Raw genomic sequence first — 21535 nt, 5'->3', positions numbered from 1 at the left:
CGGGGAAATAAATACTTCCAACTGCATTGTATTAAATCAAATTGCTGTCCGAAGGCAAGGGGGCGGGGAGGCAGCTTCACAAGCAAAAATAGAAACAGAAAGGGTAGCTACCAAGAGTGTCATGTTTCTCAAAGACACACGCCTGTCAGCTTTCTCCTGTGGAAAGGGGTTAAAGCTTTTAAATGAACTGGTGTGATAAATGCAAACTCAAAAGGACCAAAAACAATGAATGTAGAAACAATTGAAGTAAGCAGCAGGATGCGGCTACCTCGAGTTCGCGCAGAATTCCCGACTGCCCGCAGGTTTCTAAGTCCTCCAGAGCTTGAGACCAGAAGTTCTCCTCTTGCTCAGCCTCGGTGCCATCCGGAGCCCCTGTAAAACTGGCGTCAAAAGCCACAGTCTGGGTTAAGAACTTGCCAGACACAACTGATTTTTTTCTGTATCCAGAATCTCTCTCCTTCATCTCACACAAAGGATGGAGACACTTTGGATCTTTCTTCCAGCTGTGGCCTCCAAGTAAGGACAGCCCCAGTGTAAGGACACTATAGGAAACCTGAAGCATCTCCAAGACTGAAAGGAAGGACGTGGTCTTACTGACTGACTGTTAGAGTCCTCCTGGCTACTGCGCATGGAGCTGCTTTCACACAGCCCCGGGTGGGGATATTTTTCAGCTGCTCTGTCTCTAGGAAAAAAGAAATCACTTTTCTCTAAGAGAGAAAAATGTGTTTTCCCCACTTATTATAAACATCAGTAGAGATAATTAAGTGCTGTCACTTTTTATGAATTTCCTTAATAAGCTTGGTAAGGGACAAAATGCTAAAATATATCTCCTAGTTAAAAATAGGGGACCCTAGCCATATCTTTTTTTTTAATGTAGGTTAACGTGAAACTACCTTTAAAGGAAAGGAGAGGGAACTAATTACAGGGTGAGGGCACGGTTTATACACGTAGGTTTTCCCCACGTGCCGCTGTTGTTTTCACTGGGGAAACGTCGCTCCTGCCCTGTTGTGTGGTGGTGCTGGCTCCCGCTGGGCAGGCACAACCTCAGAGTCCGGCCGAGGGGCCAGCACGGCGATTACCCAGCCCCAGGAAGCCAGCGGTAGCAATATGTAGGGTCACAGGGAAGCTCACATCTGGCCCGGTGTCTGCGAAGCACCTGGTATGGGGCCGCAGGCGATAAGAGCCTTACCCGCTGACCGTGGACCGGTCCCAGTCTTCGCTGCTCAGCCCCACATCTGGGTAAGTCTGGCTCCGCGGCTTAGTGACTGGGGACAAGCTGCCTCTCTGTTTTGAACCTCTCCACTCGTAGGTGTTGAAGTTGTATCCTGAGGCCTGAAAGCCGGTGCCTGGAACGAAAAACAAGGTGTGATGTTCGATTTCGGAGAATACCTCAAGAGAGGTCTGGTTAGGAACTTGTCTTTTCCTGTGGTTTCCATTCATTTGTTCAAGGGGGCTGACTTGAACCGAATTTGGGATCATAAAGGCCATCAAGGTAATACTTAAAGATCAACATACTTAAAGATAAAAACTCTCAGGTGCCAAATCAAGGGACAATTTGAGAAAGCCTCGCTCCTAAGGGGAGTCTCTCGGGAACAGTGTGTTACTTCAACCTGGCACAGAGCCGTGGCGGGCGCTGCCCTCTCACATCCACCCATCTCTGCGTTTCCAAATGAGGGTCAGAAGCTGGACGGCTGTCAGGGTGGGAGGTGGTGCTCTATGCTGACATGAACTGCAGGATGAAGACTGACTTCCTTTCCGATGGGGAGTGAAGTCTGATTAGCTTGATGGCTCCGCAGTGAGGAATGGCTTTGGCAATTAGGTTATATAATGGACGTTTTCCACATAGTTGAGCTTAAATCCGCAGCTCCACATTTTGACAAAAATATATTTAGAGCATATTTACAACAAACTGGAAATTACAGTCTTTGCAAGTATTTAAATTTGGGGAGAAAAACATTTAGATGACAAATTTAGATGTGTGGTGGGGTATGTAGTTTGGCAAAATTCTTTTCAGGGGTTCAGAGGGGAGAGCAGTGCTTGTCGGCAGGTCCGACTCTACAGCTCGTGCTGTAACCACCATACATGGCTTCAGCCACCACTTCAAGGTGTGACCCATTGTGCGCACGTGTGTGTGTGTGTGTTTACACGGGTGTATCGGGTTGCCATATAATATGTATTTCTGTGTTTAAAAACACTATAGCAAACAGGCCTAAGCCCCCTTTTTCACATGCAGTTAAGTGACTGGATCCTGGACGATGACCATCACCGTGGCATCCTGGCTGGTCTTCCTCATTCAATTTCCCTCCACTTGTTAGATCCCATAAGGCCACCCTCACTACTGAGTAGAGCCCAGGCATAGCAGGAGGTCCAAGGGACAACGCTCTCATCAGACGGATTTGACAAGCACACAGGGGATGCCCACAGCCAGGAGGGAAGGACTCCGAGAAGCCTCTGCTTCAGGACAGCAAGGATCAGAAGTCCTTGCCACAGGGGGAATATTGACAGCACATCCTCTCATTTTCTTTCTCGGATAACTGCAGAAGTGTGGCTAGCCATTTGGGAAGAAGTCTTGTGTGATGAACGCGCAGTTTTCCGTCAAGAGCGTTGAATTAAGGGAAGCCAGGCATGTCCCCTTGAAGGAGTGATGGGGACACTGCGTTTCTCCGGCTCCCACTCACAGGCTGTCCGTTTCTCCTTCCGAACCAAACCAACCAGCCCCCAGGTACGAGAGTCTCCCCTTTCCTGATATACTAAGAGTTACAGGAAGCCTGCTCCTCAGTCTTTTCACTGGCTTTGAACTTGCCAAGAGCCAGATGCTGAATGGTGGCGTCCTGGAGGGTGGGGGTGGGTAGCCTTTTGTGATGAGCATTAACGGGGAAATTCCAGCATGTCTTAGACCCGCAGGTGACACACTGATTGTCCTTCCAACTGTCGCCTGTCCGTATTCTTGGAGACCTGGGCAGGGGCGTGAGGATGGGTGTGAGCACATGTGCAGCATCGTTGCTGGGAAAATGCCGCGCGAAGACACGTCCGCCCATACGAGGGCTGCCTTGTCGAGCGCTGGTAAAGGCCTACCGCCTTACAACAGCAGGGCGTGTGAGGGCATCACATTCTAGCACCCTGGGGTCAGGCACAGACTCAGAAGACCTGGGGCCGCCCACGCCATGCCGGCCCAGGAGCGACGTGAGAAAAGGCCCGGTGCAAACCCCAGCCTTGCCCCCTCGTGCTGCGCCCTTGGCCCGGTCCCCTGAGGGCGAACCAGGGATAACGGGGCGCGCCTCGCCGGGCTCACAGGAGTCCAGGGGCGTCATCCTCATGACACGCAGGCAAGCGCTTGGCACGCAGCGCGGGTTACTGCACGCGGATGCCCGCTGCCTTCGTTATTCTCGAAGCCATTCAGCTTCTCCCCATCCCGGGCTCCTCGGCCCCCGCAGGGAGAGGAGAGAAGGCCGGCGCGCATCCGGGAAGCACTCCAGCGCCTCCCGAGCGCAGGCACCACAGGAGCGGCTGGCCCGCGGACGAGGGGGCCGGGGGCCCCGCCGCACAGCTTAGCGACCCGGAGAAGCGGCACAGAGAGGGGGTTCCGAGGGCGTGGGAGCGGCGGGGTCCTCTGGTCTGGACTCGCTGGCGTGGAAGGACACAGGGTGGCTGGGCGAAGGCGGGTCAGGGAAGGTGCCCGAGGAAAGGTGACACAAGTGTGGAGCCCGAGGGGGAGCCGGCCTTTGGGAGAGCTGGCCAGGCAGCCCCCGAACCCTGCTCCCGTCCTCACGTTCCCTATCGGCCCGGGAATCTGCTCCCTCTTACACCTGCGCTTGGCCCTCCCCATCGGAGAGGGTTCTGGAAGACAGCGCTCGGGCCCTTCGTGGCTCGCTCTGATGCCTCTCCCGCTGCGGCCGTGCTGTGAGGTCGACAAACCTGCGTCCCGCTCTTGGCCCTGTGAGCTCAAAGCCGGCAGGGAGGCCAAGACAGTGCAGTTAGCCGACCGTGGCAGACGACTAGTTACCCATCAACACATCCATCCTTTTCTTCATCCGCGGTACCGGAATACCATTTTGGGGGTGGGCATGTTATTGCTCAGGATAAGACTATATTTCCTAGCCTTTCTTGAAGTTAAGTGTTAGCTATGTACAAAGTTCTAGCCAATGATATGTGGATGGGACTTCTGGGAAGGGTCCTTACAACCCTTTTTCCTGCCGCCTGGAATGTAGAAGAAATAGGGGGAGCCCCAGTAACTATCTTGGACCATGTGGTTAACCTAAGCATGGAAGCCAAGGGCTAAACATAATAGAAAATAAACATTTAAGAGCATGGGTCCCTGATGACACTGGGGAGTTTTATACCAGCTCCGTCCGAATGCCTACTTCTTCGTGATTTAAGACACTGTAATATTAGGGTTTTCAGTTCTGTTCAGCTGAACCAAATTCAGCTGACATGCTGAGTTATGGTTTGCTTTGTAGATTTGACTTCCCCTCATTTAAGTCCTAACATCTACACTTAGGTCGAGAGTAGGGAGATACTCTGGATTTCGGTTGTATGTCCAATCCAGCTTTTCTAGGGGAAAAAACCCAAAACAAAAAAGTTGGTATTTTTTTTCTTTTCTTTTTTTTTTGAGGAAGACTAGCCCTGAGCTAAGATCTGCCAATCCTTCTCTTTTTGCTGAGGAAGACTGGCCCGAGCTAACATCCATGCCCATATTCCTCTACTTTTTTTCTAATATGTAGGACGCCTGTCACAGCATGGCTTGCCAAGCGGTGCCATGTCTGCACCTGGGATTCAAACCGGTGAACCCTGGGCCGCCGAAGTGGAACGTGCACACTTAACCACTGGGCTACCAGGCCGGCCCCAAAAGTTGATATTTTAATTCATTGTTGACTGCAATTTCTCTTTCTCAACTGATTTAGAACTGATAAGGAAGGGGGGATTAATATATCAAACACCCAGGGCTATCAAGGTTTGCTTAGAGAATAGTGAGAAGTCAGGAGAAAAAGGTTCTGCAAAGAGGTGTCAGGAGATGGGACTGATAAGGTGGTTGTGGACTAGATTCCAGGACCTTTGACCTTATCCTACAACAATAGAGAACCATCAAGAGTGCTTTTCTCATAGGGAGTGGAAGATTAGATTTAGTTTTCTAAAGATCGCTGATAGGAATGTGGAGGAGTGTGCAAGCAAATGTCTCAGGCTGAGGAAGGTTTCTAACAGGGGCAGTGCAATGGAGAGACACAGAGATGTGAAGCTGGTAAGAAGCAGGAAGGCGACACCTGGGGCTCCCTGCATCCCCCAGGCTCTTTAGGACGGGGGGAGAAAATAACCAGTCTTGTTTAAACACTGTCATTTGTATTTTCTTTTATATGTAGGTGAATTCAATCCCCAGGTGATGCAGGTGGATGACGATGGCATGGTTTAACCTGGGACTGTCTGAGCGAAGTCAGGTTCAGGTAAAGGCAAGCTGGTTGCCATAGTGGAGAAGACGTTTACGGGCCCTGAGGAATATTCCTTCACACCAGGAGTCAGACCTAAGAGCCCTAGAAGGAATGGAATAAATGAGTCAGCCCAGGGGTAAGAAAGATCAACTGCCAGGAATAGACTTTGTTTTCACCAAATGATGGTATAAGCACATGAAATCAAATACAGGTATGAGACTGGACACTAGATTCTAAATTCAAAATTGATAAAAGAAACAAATTGAGAGAGAGAAGTAGTTAAAAAAATGTATTTGCTAAGCAATTATTCTTTTTAGTTAGAACTGGACAGCTTTCTGGGTTTTTTTTCTCCCTCCTTCCCTTCTTTCCTTCCTTCCTTCCTTCCTTCCTCTTTCCTCCTTTCTTCCCTCCTCCCTCCTTCCTTCTTTCCTTCTTTTTTTCTTTCTCTCTATCTAGGTTTCCATATCTGGTCTTATACTTTGTATCATAATGTTAGGTATGTCATGGACTGAATTGTGTCCCCCCAGACTCGTATGTTGATGCCCTAACCCCTAATGTGACTGTATTTGGAGACAGGGCCTTTAAAAAGGTAATTAAGGTCAAATGAGGTCATAAGGGTGGGGCCATAGTCTAATCTGATTGGTGTTGTTATCAGGAGAGGATATGTGGACACACACAAGAGACAGCAGGGATGCGCGCACACAGGGGGAACACTGTGAGCACACAGAGAAGAAGCCCTCTGCAAACCAGGGAGAGAGGCCTCAGGAGAAGCAACCCTGCTGACACTTTCCTCTTGGACTTCAGCCTCCCAAATGGTGGGAAGATGAACTTCTGGTCTTGAAGCCACCCAGTGTGCAGTGTTGGTTTTAGCAGCCCAGGGAAACTAACACGAGGGATAAAATTCAGTCTTTCACCTGGAGGCATGTTTACTTTTATTCACTTGCATAATGGAAAATAGGTCTTCCCAAATGTAGGCACTTCTGAAAGTGGATGGAATCTTCATATAATCATGTGTATTTTTAGTGCAACTACACCTCAGATATTTGTAAAGTTCTGATATTCCAATATTGTACTTTGTGGTTTTCAGTACCACAATATTGTGCAGGTTGATATCTTCCATTTGTAGCTCTTAATTCATACTCAGTAGTAATTTAGAAAAGTGAACTAACCAATGTTGGTTCATATTCATAAAGTCTGAGATCAGAGAATGGTTTTGGAATTCAATCTTTGACTCTGCAATTTTGGGACTACAGCTCCTGCCACTACTTTCATTTTTGGAAGCCAGTTTTACTATAGGAAAGCGAGCCAGATAATTCCTTCCGAAATTTGTTTCCTAAAGACTCAATTTCCTTAAGAAGGAGAAGATCAAATCATACATTTGTGTAACTATTTGTAATTGTTCTTGCCAAGAAATATTTACACTGTTTAGATGGGACTGTCGTTTTAAAATGGCAGAGCCAAGATACTTCTACGTTCTCTAGAAATCACCTCAAAACAAAAAGGGATGACAAATAACAGAATGTAAACTCCATCTTTGGCGAAACCAGGCTCTCAAACCATAATGCATAAGGAAAGTTACCAAATTCGGTGGAAGTCAAATGGGAGGTGTGGGGGGTGGTAAGAAGCCAAGGAGACATGTGTGGCCAGAGATTTCAGAGAGGGCACGCTCCTCCAAAGCAGAGGCCGTGGCATGAGGCAGAATGACAAGGCGTGTTTGGAATGCTAGAGTGGATTGCATAGTCTGGGGGCAGAAAGTGCCCTGGACCCAGTTTGGCACCAGGGTAAAGCCAGCGAGCTGGGCTGAAAGATGACACCCAGAGATGGACCACAGCCTGCCCCTGCCGGAAGCAATCTCGCGGGGAGGCAGGCCAGCAGAGAGGAATGCTGCGTTGTTGGCAGCCTGCGCTTGTTGATCTCTGCGGGCTGAGGAAGCATAAACTCATCACAGGTACTGTGAACTGGGGCAAGTTTGCCAGCCAGGAACACAGCTTGGGCTCTTCTGTCTCAGAACTTCTTGCAAACTCCAATTCAGGAAGAAGTCATCTCATTCAAAGAAGAGCAATAATTTAAAAGGAACTGGCATACGATGTATACCAAGTTAATATAAAAAGAGAAGAAACAGAAAAGGCAATAGAAGAAGAAGGATACTTACGAGTAAAAGGCTGCCATGGAGCAAATGATAAATGTGATCAAATATGTCATCACAAAATTTAAAAAACACACACCAAAACCCTCATCTCTATAAAAAAGGAGATCAAAGCAGAGATATAAGAGCTCAAGGAAAATTGAGCAAGGCAACACGATAGAAGGAGATGAAACATGAGCTTGTAGAGATCAGAAAGAAATGGAAGAGAAAAATAAAACCCCCTCAATGGGGAGAACGTTGCTGATCCCTGCTCTGGGCCACTCTCTGCGTGTACTATGTGTGCTCCTCAACCATGTTACTGGAAAGTTGCACTCTCTGACTGCGGATGTCGGTGTCTTTTATCAGTCACCATCATCTTTATGAAGACTACAAGGAAGCATGGAAATAAGTGAATTCTGCATCCAATTCAAGTCATAAACAGAACAAAGTCTATGCAGAATGGAAAAAAGTTAATCAAATTAAAAGCAAAAGATTATTTTTAAAAAACAGAGTGGAACTAATACATAAATGCAAGAGTCAGTTCTTTGGGAAAAAATACTAAATAAAAAGAAGCCATTACCAATACAATCATGGGGGAAAAAAGAATGAAAACACAAATATACCAAATACGAAACAATATTGGGGATATAATTATAGAAACCAAGAAAATAAAAAGAATCAAACAAGAGATTACTTAACTGTATGCAAATATATTAGAAAACCTTGAGGAAATGGATTTTTTTTTTTCTGAAAGAATTCAAATGATCAAAATGACCTCAAAGGATGCAGCAATCCCCCTTCTGGGCCAAAGGAAATAAAGTCAGTATCTCAAAGAGATGCCTTTACTCCCATGTCATTGCAGCATTATTCATAATAGTCAAGATATGGACACAACCTAAGTGTCTGCTGATGGATGAATGGATAAAGAAATGTGGTACACAGTCATATGCAGCTTAATGACAGGGATACGTTCTGAGAAATGCGTCATTAGGCCATTTCATTGTTGTGCAAACATCATAGAGTGTACTTACAAAAACCTAGATGGTATAGCCTACCACACACCTGGTATATGGTATTAATCTTATGGGACCACTGTCATATATGAGATCCGTCATTGACCAAAACGTCACTATGCACATGACTGTATATATATATAATGGAAAATCATGCAGCCGTAAAAAAAGAAGAAAATGCTGCCATTTGCAACAACATGGATAAAGCTGGAGGATGTTATGCTAAGTGAAATAAGCCAAAGAGAGAAAGACAAATACTATACGAGCTCATTTATATGTGGAACCTGAAAAGAAAACAACAAAGAAGCCAAACTTGTAGAAACAGAGAGTAGAATGTAGTTGCCAGAGAAATGGAGAGACGTTGGTCTAAGGGTCCAAATTTCATTTATAAGATGACTAAGTTGTGGGGATCTAGTGCACAGCACGGTGACTATAGTTAATAGTACTATATTGTATACTTGAAATTTGCTAAGAAAGTAGATCTTAAGCGTTCTCACCACACACACAAAATGGTAACTATGTGAGGTGATGGATATGTTAATCAACTTGATGGTGGTAATTATTTCACAATATATATGTGTATCGAATCATCACATTGTAAACTTTAAACATATACACTTTTATTTGTCCTTTATACCTCAATAAAGTTGAAAAGAAAAAAAGAAATATCTAAGATTATGATGCGATAAGACAGGGTCATAGCTACCTGAGTTGAGAGTCAAGAGTTATAGACACCAAAAGAGCTACACTGTCCATGAGAATGACAGAGTGCAGGTCCCACCAATTTGTCAGTCTCCTCTTGTATTGATTCATCTTTGCCAAATCCAAGGAAAGCAATCATAGGGTTTTCTCAGAGTTAGAAGGAGGAATGAATAAGATACAAGGAGTCCAAAGCATAAGATTTTTTTTTTGAGGAAGATTAGCCCTCAGCTAACATCTGCACCAATCCTCCTCTTTTTGCTGAGGAAGACTGGCCCTGAGCTAACATCCCTGCCCATCTTCCTCTATTTTATATGTGGGATGCCTACCACAGCATGGCTTGCCAAGAGGTGCTAAGTCAGCACCTAGGATCTGAACTAGTGAACTCCGGGCTGCTGAAGCAGAAGGTGAGCACTTAACCGCTGCACCACCAGGCCGGCTCCCCTATCTTGCTTTTAAAAAGTCAACTTCACAAGCACAATCTGGACAGATGTGGTTTAACCCAACATCACAAGTAGATGGAAAAAAAAAGCCAGACTTTGAGATCTTGGTAAACAGTAAGCTCAAAATGAGGGACGGATAGGGTGTGAGCACCAACATTCTTATGTCTAGGTAGGCTGCACCAATAGCTTCTGTAACCTTCAGTGATGAAGGGGCCAGGCTTGAGTTGCTCTGGGCTGTCAGACTATTGCGTGACTTTCCTTTCTGAGAGCTGCACTTTAACAAGTGTAGAGTTAAACTTGAACATGTGCAGAAGAGAGGCCCCCAGGATGATAAAGATACTCAGAAGTAAGTTATGTGAGGAACAGTTGAAGGAACTGGGGCTATTTTGTTTGGAGACGGGAAGACTCACGAGAGACATGTAGCATCTTTGAGCATCTGAAGGCTGTCAAGTGGAAGAGGCCTTAGTCTAGTTCTGAATGACCTTGAGGGTAGAACTAGGACAAACAGGCAGAAGCTGCAGGCAGACAGACTTCAGCTCAGCACGTGAGAACTTCTGTGCTGTCAGAGCCTTGTACGTGGACATAGGGGAGCTGTCTCCGTAGTTAGGGAGCGCCTGTCACCGCGGGCGTCCAGCCTGGGCAGCATGATGGCATGCAGCAAGGCTGGACATGGCTTCAGGGCAGCACCGGGTGTCAGACCAGCTGACTTCTAATTCTCTCCTAACACCGAGATCCTGCGGTAACTGGTCTTTCTTCTTCCATGTTCATTGAGCTCATTCTCTAATCACTTGAGATTAGTTATGTGAAAGTGCTTTGAAAACTCTCAGGCGTTTTACAAACACAAGGTATTGTTACTCCTTTTTCATCACCTCGGAGGACTTCAATTCTGTCCTGATGGCCATTTTCTCTACTTATCTCTCATCTCTCTTCAACCTCAGAGAGATTTCTAATTTATAAATGCCAAATTTAATATTATTATGACTACTATTCCCTGTCTAGGATTTCAGATTTTCAAAATGTATCACAAATAATAAATGGTTCTTCATTTTTCACTAATGAGGGGAAGACCGTCTATTTACTATGGTCATCATGGTTCTGATCCTATGGCGTAAAGGGACAGAGTGGCTAAGTTCTTGCACATCACCTTAGGGGGCAGAATTCATTAAAATCAATAACATCGTCACAAAAACCTGTGTAACAAAAAAGTCTGCACATTAATAAACAATAAACCAACAAGCACATCAGTAAATAAACCTCAGAGTCTACTCTGATAGAAGTAACAGGGTATTATGGCTTGGAAAAATTAATTGTCAGAGACACGAAAGTCTCAATACGATTTTGGGTGTTAAAATACTTTCTCTATCAAACTCCAATATCATTTTTAACAACTTGACAACCTTGAAGCATCATTTCTTTTCATTTTTCTCCACCACACCCTTCAGGGGATTTCACAGAGAGGGACACAGGCAAAGGCAAAAGCTGAGAGAAGAAACTAGGACAAGCAGGAAGAGAGCAGACTGGATACACACTCTCCTAAAAAGCAGTTGACAGAGTTACAAAGCGACCTCACACCCGAACACATGCTCCCCAAACTGTTCACTTACGTATTTTATTCTCTGACTGACTGAAATCCAGAGCAGAAAAGGGATTCAGAGTGTGGAATTTATACAAGGCATTACAGAGAAAGTCAGGCTCAGATACGGAGAAATACAAAGAACTTTTGATGCTATGTATCATTGGGAAGGAAACATTTTTAAGAGAAGCTTTTAGTTGATACTCTTGATTCAGTCTAACAGTTTTTGTGGTTCCTGTTCTGTTTGTGAGATTTAAGTTTTAACGTAGCTTATGCTTCTTCACATGAAGTAGATCTGTATGAAGAACAATCTACTACATATACATAGTGATCACAACTCTCTAATAGTGAGTTTTTCGGAAACCTGTACAAGTCTCTATTAAAGGTCAGGAGGAGGAAGGAATAAATTGGATCACAAATCATGGGCTAATCTCTTACGCGCACCCCAGCACCCCCCACTCCATCCTTGTGGAAAGCTTGCTAACAAAGTAAGACAGTGGGGGCGGTCTTCAGTGAAGCATTATATTGCACGGTTTGCCTCAGATTAATCTATGACGGACAAGCTCTTGGACATGAGCAGAGGTAATGGGGGCCCGCTACTGTTTGATAAATGTTCATGACTGATCAGCATGAAGGCCACCATATTCAATGTGGTTGCGTGGATGCAGACACAAGTAAAATAAAGACACTCTCTTCACAGAGCAGAGGGTGGATCTTTGAGAAACACAGGCTTCAACATGGACAAATCCTCTGTTCCCCAAGGCTAGGACATACCTTGATTCCCATAGCTGGCATCAATTCCAGAGCCATCCCATGAGTCCACAGCACTGTCCACACTGGGCACAGTGGAGGAGTACATGTCGGCGAGCTTGCCTGGCTTCTGTGCTGGAGAGGGGTCCTCCTCCACATCTCCCAGGTCACTCAAGTGGCTGGGAATGGGGAATTTCTTGGGACTTGATGCTGACTGAGCTTTAAAGACAGGAAAGGAGTTTAAGTATGAGAGTAAATTTAAATAAAAAGATATTCAAACATTTGCTGGCTGGAGAGCCATTTCCCTAGAAATATACACATAGGAAAAGAAATGCACTGGAAATCCTTAATCGTGGCTCTTGACCCACTTACCATCTGTCTGTTTCTTAATTTTCAAGGTGACAGTCTCTCCCGCCATCTGTAACAAATGGATGGCTTCACTCAGAGGCTTCCCTTTCAAGCTGCTGCTGTTGATGGCTAGGATTCGGTCTCCTATGTGGATTGCGCCAGTTCTGAAACACCAAACGGTAATAAGAAAGGTAGAAATAATCCCTGCATGCTACTGAATATAAGGTCCCTGACATCCTTTATATATTCATAATAATAAAGACTTGGTGAAGGTGTCTAGAAGCCACTTCTAGCTTTCTCCTGGGCAATGTTACCAGATAATTGCATCTGTTGTGACTTACTTTTTAGTTCCAAATAAAATTAGAAAAATTGTTTTAATTAGTATTTAAAATGGACTTGTGTGCTTTTCCAATTCCAAGAAAGCTGAGTCATTTGGTAACTCTCTTAAAAATCCTGAGGACCAAATTATAATGTTGTATACCTGAAACTTATACAATGTTATATACCAATTTTACCTCAATTAAAAAGAATCCCAAGGAAATAAATGATGTTGAACAATAAATGTAGCAATGTTTAGCATGGAGCGTTCCTTCTTTCTACAGATTGAAAATGTTGAACATAATCATTACCGTGGCTCACGGAAGGTGAGGCTCAGAGAGACGGGGACAGACACCAGACCCTGTTATGGCAGGGCCCCCCGTTGGTGATTCCAAGGATTGAAAAGTCTGAATTCAGGAATCAATTAGTGCTACAGGTGAATCCAGCTCTGCCACCTACCCGCTGTGTGACCTGGGCACCTTATTTATTATTATTTTTTTTTATTAATGTTATGATAGATTACAACCTTGTGAGATTTCAGTTGTACCTTTTTGTTAGTCATGTTGTGGGTACACCACTTCCCCCTCTGCTGGGCACCTTATTTTAAACCTCTCTGGGTGTTGGTTTCCTCATCACTACAATGACATACTCATCTCACAGGGAAGCCCTGAGGACTAAAAAGGAAAACATATTTGAGTGAGGGGTCTAGCACGCTGCTTGAAATGTGGAAGAAGAAAATTAATTTAGTGATCAATAACCTAAAAAATCTTTGGCCTTTCCCCTTCTCTTCCCATCCTCACCCAATTGTGAACTAGCAGATTGCAACTTCTAATTCTAATGTTCGCCATTATCTATCTTTTCTGGAAGCTCTGGGTGGGAAGGAGTAGACTCCTAGTAGTCAAGCTCAGGGATAGTATAAAAACTCAGATCTCTCCCCCTGACTGAAGGCTGTGGAGTGCAAATTGCAGGTGCCAGCTTCCTGTTGCCCTGGCTCACTTGAAATACAAAGAGTGAAGGAGTTAGCCCAACGCACAGGGCTGCTGTGACGGAGGGCTCTGACCACAGCCTGCTTCCGGGGTGCTGGGCAGCAGCCACCAGGGCAACAGAAGTGACACTGGGTCATACAGGTTATGAGGGCTGCTTCACAAGGCCACCAGTGCATCTACTCTTGAGGAACTCTTTTCCCTGAAAAAAAAATCACTTTATTCTTTAATACAGAATCTCTAGTTTAGGAAAGATCTATGTTGTAAGCCAGAGAACACTAGACCAGTAGGTTGCTGAAGCAGATCAATATGAGTCTTTTCTTGTTGTCTCCCTAACAGAGAAACCCAGGACAGGAGGACAGCTGAAGGATGCTGTATCATAGGGGTCTCTGTTAATAGCAGGATGTGAAATTCCAACAGTGTGGCCCTGTGTGAGCTGCCTCAGGGCCCTCATCTGACAGATGAAGATGCTGGATGAGCGGATTGCTAAGGTACCTTGCAGCTCCAAAATCTTGCAATGCTACATCTCTATGTTGCAAAGCACTGTCTCCAAGTGTCAGCAGGAACGATGGGTGTGCATCTTGAGCTGGGTTACCAGAGGAAAGACCTGGTTATAGGGCTTGGAATATGCCCTACAACATGTCTAAAAAGAAATGCAGTATAATGTGGGGAGGAGGGGTGTGTGTGCATCACTGCCAGAGGAACAAACGGGCATTCCAAGTTACAAGGTATTATTAAGATGGATCACTACACTCTGTTTCCTGACATCTTTGAGGACAAAGCCTGTGTCATCCTCTCCTGAAAACACGACTGCTAAGGCCAGTCCCTGTCAGGCAATAGGGGCTCAGTAAATATTTGCTGAATTGGATCGGACAAGCCTTTTAACCTCCCTGAACTTTAGTCTCCTCTTCTCAAAATGGACACAATATAAATCTACTTCCAGTCGACTGCGGTCAGTTTATACATTTCTGGAGACTAACATCAATGCTAAACGTGTGACACCTTTTACCGCCTGTAAGATGCCCCTCACAGTCAAGTGGGAGCTCTGCCTGAGAGTCCTCAAGCTGTACAATCAATCCTTTGTGCAGATTTGAAAAACAACAGATAACCAAGCAGCAGAAGGGAGAGTGTTTCTACGTGGCTGAGAGGAAGGAAACCCATCTCAGACACACATAATTGTACCAGTTCCTTCAAATTTTACCTTTCAGCTAATCCCCCTTTAGTGAGGCTGGAAATGATTATAGGATCAAACGGCTCTTCAGTTCCTGAAATTGTGATGCCAAGCGGTCCCCCGTAGCGCTTAAGCTCCACGGTGTAAATAATTGCTCCAGAACTTTCTTGCTCATCTGCAATAAATGCCACGGAGTCATAATTGATTTCTTCAGGAAAAGCAAAGTAATAAGACACATATATTCATACATAAAATAAGAATTTCAAAACATCATCAAAGCATTATGTATCAGAAAATAATTATTTTGGGAAGTAGCATTTCCTTAGTGGGATATTAAAATCTAATACAGGGAGGTAGTTGTCATCAGTGTTGGTTCACCGGCTAATGACTTACGTTTTGACCCTGTAAGTGACCCACCCAGTTGGCCCTGTAGCCCCTCCACTGCGTCCATGCCTAGCACAAGCTCGCTCAGCATTTGGTAAGCATGCCATAAATACCTGTGGAATGAACACGGCTGAGCAGGCAATATGGGAGGAGAGAGTCATGCAGGGACAAAGAGGTCGAGCCATGTAACTCTTACTTTCAGGCTTTACAAGCAAACTAACTTTCAACATAGAAAAGCTGATCTTACTCAGGGTTGGAGCAAACCAACATACACATGGTTAAATGGGGCTTAGAGAGATTGGCTGGGAAATCTAGAATCCCCTACATATCATTCCACTGATTGTGTCTTACAACGTGAATCCTATTGACGAACTCACGGATATGAAAGCAGAAGTTTGAGTGACAATCTCTTCTCTGCCCTGGAGATCAAAAGCCATATCATGTTTCAGAAAGTAGCATGTACCAGGCTGCCACACTGTCATGAACTAGTTTTCACTATTTAACATCAGTATGAAGGAAAACATTGTTACTGTGGTCTGCCTAGAGCATTGGCCTGACAGATGTCATGGGACACGTTCAACATGGCTGCGTTTCATGGCTGTCAAGGTTGCAAATATGAAGTCGTTTATTTCCTTATGACAAGCTTAAAGCCTTTGAGCATTTCTTGTTTTATTCCTAGGGCCTGGGAGCTGGGAATGGTTAAGGAGCTGTTTCATTTCTCTACCTAAGGATACAATGAAATGGCCCAGTAGCTACTTTAACAAAACAGTCAGCTTTACAGTCAGACTGTGTCATAGCAAGGCATTCATACAGTCACATTTCTGCAATGAGCAGCTGTTCATTTATGATATGAAACCCTAAAATAAGGAGGGAAAGAAAAGCTTGAATTAACAATTCAATTATGTGTGTGCAGTGAAGAGTTACAATGAATATAAAATAAAGGTATATAGAGTAACGTAGGAAGCGACATCTACCTCTCACCAGCACTTACTTCACCTCCGGCCATAGATTGGGAGTTCTGGAATGTACCCATCACCTCCACTTCCTCAATGCTCTACTCTTTTTTAAAGATTGGCACCTGAGCTAACAGCTGCTGCCAATCTTCTTTTTTCCTTCTTCTTTTTCTCCCCCAAGCCCCCAGTACATAGTTGTATATTCTAGTTGTGAGTGCCTCTGGTTGTGTTATCTGGGACACCACCTCAGCATGGTCTGATGAGTGGTGCCATGTCCGCGCTCAGGATCAGAATGGAAACCCTGGGCTGCCAAAGCAGAGCATGTGAACTTAACTACTTAACCTTGGGGCTGGCCCTTCCTCAATGCTATGCGCTTTTTTTTTTTTTTGGAAGATTAGCCCTGAGCTAACATCTGTCACCAATCCTCCTCTTTTTTGCTGAGGAAGACTGGCCCTGAACTAAAATCCATGCCCATCTTCCTCTGCTTTCTATGTGGGATGTGTACCACAGCATGGCTTGCCAAGCGGTAAATAGGTCTGCACCTGGGATCTGAACCGGCGCACCCAAGGCTGCCAAAGCGGAACGTGCAAACTTAACTGCTGCGCCACCAGGCTGGCCCCTCGATGCTCTACTCTTAATATGCTCCAAACATAGAGAACTAAAGACCATCTACCACATGCTGCCATGTTTAGATCAACATCTTAGGGTATACATACCTAATCTAAAATCTAATATCAAAATCTAAAATCAAATTTATAAGGGCAGCTCCATGTCAAGCCTTCAATAGCTCTATTTGATGGTTCACAAACTTCTTCCAGGTTTCGACTCAAATTGTGGTGAACAGGCTGTTGATAGTCTGCTAAGGAGCCTCTGAGAGAAGCACCACGAAACACAGGGAAATCAAAAAATGGAGGCAGAGGTCAAAAGTCTAAGTTTTCCTACTCCATGATATATCATCACCCTTCAGAAGTGGCTTGACATAAATGAAGAGGGTATTTTTGGGTATCTTATATGTGCTTTGCAGCCTGCGCCACCAACTATATTCTGGATGAAAGTAGAGGAGAGTCATTTGGTTAGCAAACCCTGGCATAGTTCAATATTGTTACCACTGGGCACTCTGCTGGCCATTCAGTGTGGGTGTGTATGCAACCTTGTCAATGGGCACCAAGCTTTCTGGATTTGCCATCAGCTCTTTATGGGAGCTGTAGGAAATGACAGCGCCCAGCACTGGAACCCGGGAACCTGTGGAAAATTACAGTTGGGACTTTAAGCCGGATGAAAACCACCACTGGTCCACGGGAAGCCGCGCGTGCGTGCAGTCCTGCTCCCTGGGAGACGGGCAGAACCCGGTTCTGGTTAGCTCAGTCTTCAGGCAACCAGAGGGAGCGCCCTGTGTTACTTCTGGACAGTTCTGCACCTTGTATCACAAAGATGACAAACTAACACCAGAGATGGAGTAAATAGGTTCAGGACAGTCAGTTAAAGGTCATCTTATGTGGGGACAAATAGTGATGGAGATGCAAATCGAGAAGATGGTGGCGTCTTAACGAAGAAGGACATGTTCCTGAGACCACATTGGGATGGAAGCAGGAAGAGGGATGCTGTATTTAGATTGTGACAGAAATGGAAGATGATTTCTGATTTCTTCAACAAGTAAACTGTCAGAAATAAAAGCCAGAAAGGGGAGATTTAAGAGACATTACAACCAAAAGTGATGAGTAGATTTTTTTGGGTCCTAATTCAAACCAACTGTTTTAAAATTATCTATCTGTCACCTATCTATCTACCTACCTATCCATTTATTTTTACATGTATATGAAATCAGGGAAATGGGAACATTGAGTGAATATTTGATGATATTAAGAATTATTGCTCATATTTTAAATGTGATGATATTTAGTTACGTAGTTTAGAGGTCTTTTAAAAGAGTATTGTTTAGGGATATGCTAATAATATTTACAAGATGGGATGATATGATGTCTGGAATTTCTTCAAAAGAATTCAGTGTGTGGGTGAGGTGGGGAAATTGGGGGGAATATAGATGAAGCAAGATCATAAGTTAATAATCATTGATGCTAGGTGATGTATGATAGTTCATCACACCATTTTTCTCTATTTTTTAAAATACATTTGAAATTTTCATCCTAAAATTTTTTAAAAGAAAAAGATATTAATTCCCTTAGAAAACCCCACGTGGATGCCTTGAATAAATAGATATTTAATTAGTGTGGTTTCCTTACTTTCATAGATGATGGTGGTGGTGGCTGCCCGTACACTGTCTCATCCAGACCCGATGGCCCATCTGCCCACCGGGCAAGGTTCCCAGAGCATGCACTGCCTGTTGCTCTAGAGGAGGCCCCACCTCAGCTCTGCCCAGTTTTTCACAGCAACGGTTTCTTCCTAAATTGTTGTCCTGCCTGCGATCCAATCTTTGCCTCTTTCCCTCACATCTATTTTCACCAGTGCTGCCAACATATAATTCCTTCTCTTCCTGTTTAAAGCATAAATCTGAATACTTTACTCTCTTCCTTGAAGCTTCTCATTGATTGCCCCATTCAAGAAGGAAATCAACCCCTTTGCAAGAGCTGAGCTGCAGCCTCCATGTCGGCAGAGGCTCACACTGCCCTTTCCCATTGCAATCCCTAACTTCTCTCCTCAATGAACCACCTGCAGTTTCTTAAAAAGCACTTTTCTAACATCTTTAACGGGGCACATGTTACTCGCTGTGCACACACATCTTTCCTCCTGTGGAGAATTTCTACTCTTACTTTGAAACTTGGCTCAGGTGCCTTGTGTTTCAGGAAGGCTTCCTGGCTCCTCAGTTGGGACTAGAGGCCTTTCTCAGAGACCCCACAGCTGCAGTGTATTCTTTTAATGTTTCTCAACTGCTTATTTTAATTCTTGTCCCCCTCCCCCTGCCGAGGAGAAAAATTAAATTAAATTTAAATTCTCCCTTACAAAATAAATTAAATACAAAGGAAGAAGACTCAGTTGGGGAGGGTAATGTCATATCTAAGATTCTTTGCTGCCCGAGAACCAATTTTTGCCCCCACCGAGAATGCATGTTCTAGTGTAGACTTTTCACTCTATGTTTTGTCTCTCTACTTGTCTCCTCCATTAGAGAGGAACACCTTGAAAACAAAGATTTTTATCTTCTTATCCCCAGGGTCTAGAACTGTCTGGCCCCAAGGAAAAGTCAGTAAATGCCTGAACAAATGAGCCAAAGGATGAATGGATGTCAGCTTGCAGCCGCTGGTTCCCAGGGGAGAGATCTCTAGGAGCGCTCGTGAGTCACGCTCCCTGCTGCTCCGAGGTCTACCTTCCTTCTCCTAGGTGATGCAGACCCAACCTGGCTCATTCAAAGTGTGAGAAGAAGACCTGGGCTGCCGTTGTGGGGACCAGCGGACCCGGAGTGCCCTCCTTCCACAGTTCCCAGAGCGTTGGCGTGGCTTCAGGCTGCACTTCCAACTCCATCTGCCTTCTCGGGCTCTTGCCCAACTGGCAGCTGTAAGGCCTGCAGCTTTGGAGGGGGTGATAACTGCCATTTAGGCTCAGACCGTTTTGGAGGTGGAAGCATTCCAAGACACTCTCTCCTTGGGGCTGCTCCAGCATAGAAAGGAGCAACTGGAGTATTTAACCAGAACAGAAACTTTCTGAGAAGGAAAAATGTAGGCTCACCAGCAAGTTTCAAAGTGGGCCTACACAGATGTTAATGATATTATAAGCAGCTTTTATATCACAACAGAAGGTTTACAACTATTAGTGAAAGACATGAAAGGGGGCCAGCCTACTTGTTTGTTCTGCTTGCTCTAGTTAAGAAAATTAATGGGACCATGCAACAGATGCAAAATTGCAGCATTACTTATCTGCAATGTTATTTTCGGGCTTCTTGAGTGCCGCCTGTTTAACAAAATGAACACTATCTGGCTTGAATCCATAAAGGCAGCTGCTTCTACGACCAAACAGGGGGCTGGGACCAGGGAGAGAGCCTTTGGAGCGCATAAATGTAGAGGTCAATCAAAGTTCACTCCAACTAAAAGTAATGGAATTTATTTCAGAGTGTGGCTACAGTCCTCGGAGTTGAACAGGCCTGAGAAAATAAACCATTTAGAACAACACCCCCTATGGCTTCCTTACTGTTGTGTGGTCATCTTACTTGGCCATATCAAAACCATGTAGCAACAGAGTTCCAGGGAGTTGTTGAGTCTTTAAGAGCAGAATTTAAATTTCTTTATGTAAGCGATCATTTATAAGTCTCCAAGCCAGGTTGCTTCTCAAAGTGTGGTCCTGGGGCCAGTAACTTCATCATCTGAGAACATGCTAGACGTACAAATTCTCAGCTCCAGCCCAGACCTGCAGGAGTCAGAAACTCTGGGCAGGGGCCGACCTCATCATCTGTGTTTAACAAGCACTCTGGGCGATTGTGATGCCCACTCGAGTTCGAGAACCATTACTTTGAGAGATCAAGCATGAAAATAGAGAAGAGTACTTTTTAAAAAAATCTCTCATAGGTTCTTCTTGGAGCCAGCCTCTTGCCAAAACAACCCTGCCACTGCTCCAGCACAGCCAGGATCACGGCTGCCGGTGACGGAGCGTCTCTGCTGCTTCCATCTAGTTTCAGGGGAAAAAAGCAGCTGCAGATTACTTAGCTGGCTTAACAGCGATGGACTGAAAAAAATACGAAAGCCCAAATCTTTGAAGGGCAGATTTAACTGGTACTAAGGCTATATTTGCATAAGACTTTATTTGGAAACGAGTAAAGGCAATTTGCTTCAGATGGAATAAGTTGCAGCCTGGAGATGTTTCTCTATGCAGATCAGAGCCCATGAAGGTAAAATACTCAATTTATGGTCTCTAAAAACACCCCATGTATTAGAAGTGAGGTGCTCTTAATCGAGAGAGCAATCATTAGCAGCTGCGTATCTGATTGGTGCAAAGGCAGTAATACCAAGCAGGCTCTTGGAAATCATTTGGGACAGATTTGGAAGCCTCCACCTCTTTCTTCCCACAGCTCCCCCCAAATTCTCTACTGTTTCACATCTGGGCTCCTTCTCAGACCTCCAACTCTCGCCTCTTCATTTACATTGGATCTAGATGCAATAGAGGCGAAACAACAGATTTTATTTCAACTGGGTCATCCACATCTTTGGGGCCTGGGGATTGGGTAGCAGCCTTGTCCTGGAGCCTTGGACCCAGGCGAGAACCATTCGGCTCCTGTAGATTTATGTTCTGTGGTTATGAGGGATGACAAAGGCAAAAGCTCCTGCAGGCAGAGTGTTCTCTGAATATAGAGGAGGGGATCCTGACAGTCCCAGGGTTCCAAAGATTGGGCTTTCACAAAATAAAGCTAAAATT

At 44.8% G+C, this 21535-nt stretch overlaps 1 protein-coding gene across 6 annotated transcripts in view; it reads right to left on the bottom strand.

The window, feature by feature from the left end:
* GRIP1 (glutamate receptor interacting protein 1) overlaps positions 1-21535 on the bottom strand; it is a 590760-nt gene that overhangs the window by 24156 nt on the left and 545069 nt on the right. For all 6 annotated transcript variants that reach the window (XM_046661320.1, XM_046661301.1, XM_046661312.1 and 3 more), the window contains 5 exons: positions 14874-15018; positions 12396-12535; positions 12048-12242; positions 1190-1346; positions 269-380 (listed from right to left, as the gene is read on the bottom strand). In XM_046661320.1, the coding sequence (XP_046517276.1) occupies positions 269-380; positions 1190-1346; positions 12048-12242; positions 12396-12535; positions 14874-15018 (749 nt within the window). The remainder of the gene's footprint in view (positions 1-268; positions 381-1189; positions 1347-12047; positions 12243-12395; positions 12536-14873; positions 15019-21535) is intronic.

This window comes from Equus quagga, chromosome 1, assembly GCF_021613505.1.
Source record: "Equus quagga isolate Etosha38 chromosome 1, UCLA_HA_Equagga_1.0, whole genome shotgun sequence".
Lineage (NCBI taxonomy): Eukaryota > Metazoa > Chordata > Mammalia > Perissodactyla > Equidae > Equus > Equus quagga.
This window is presented reverse-complemented; position numbering and strand designations above follow the sequence as displayed.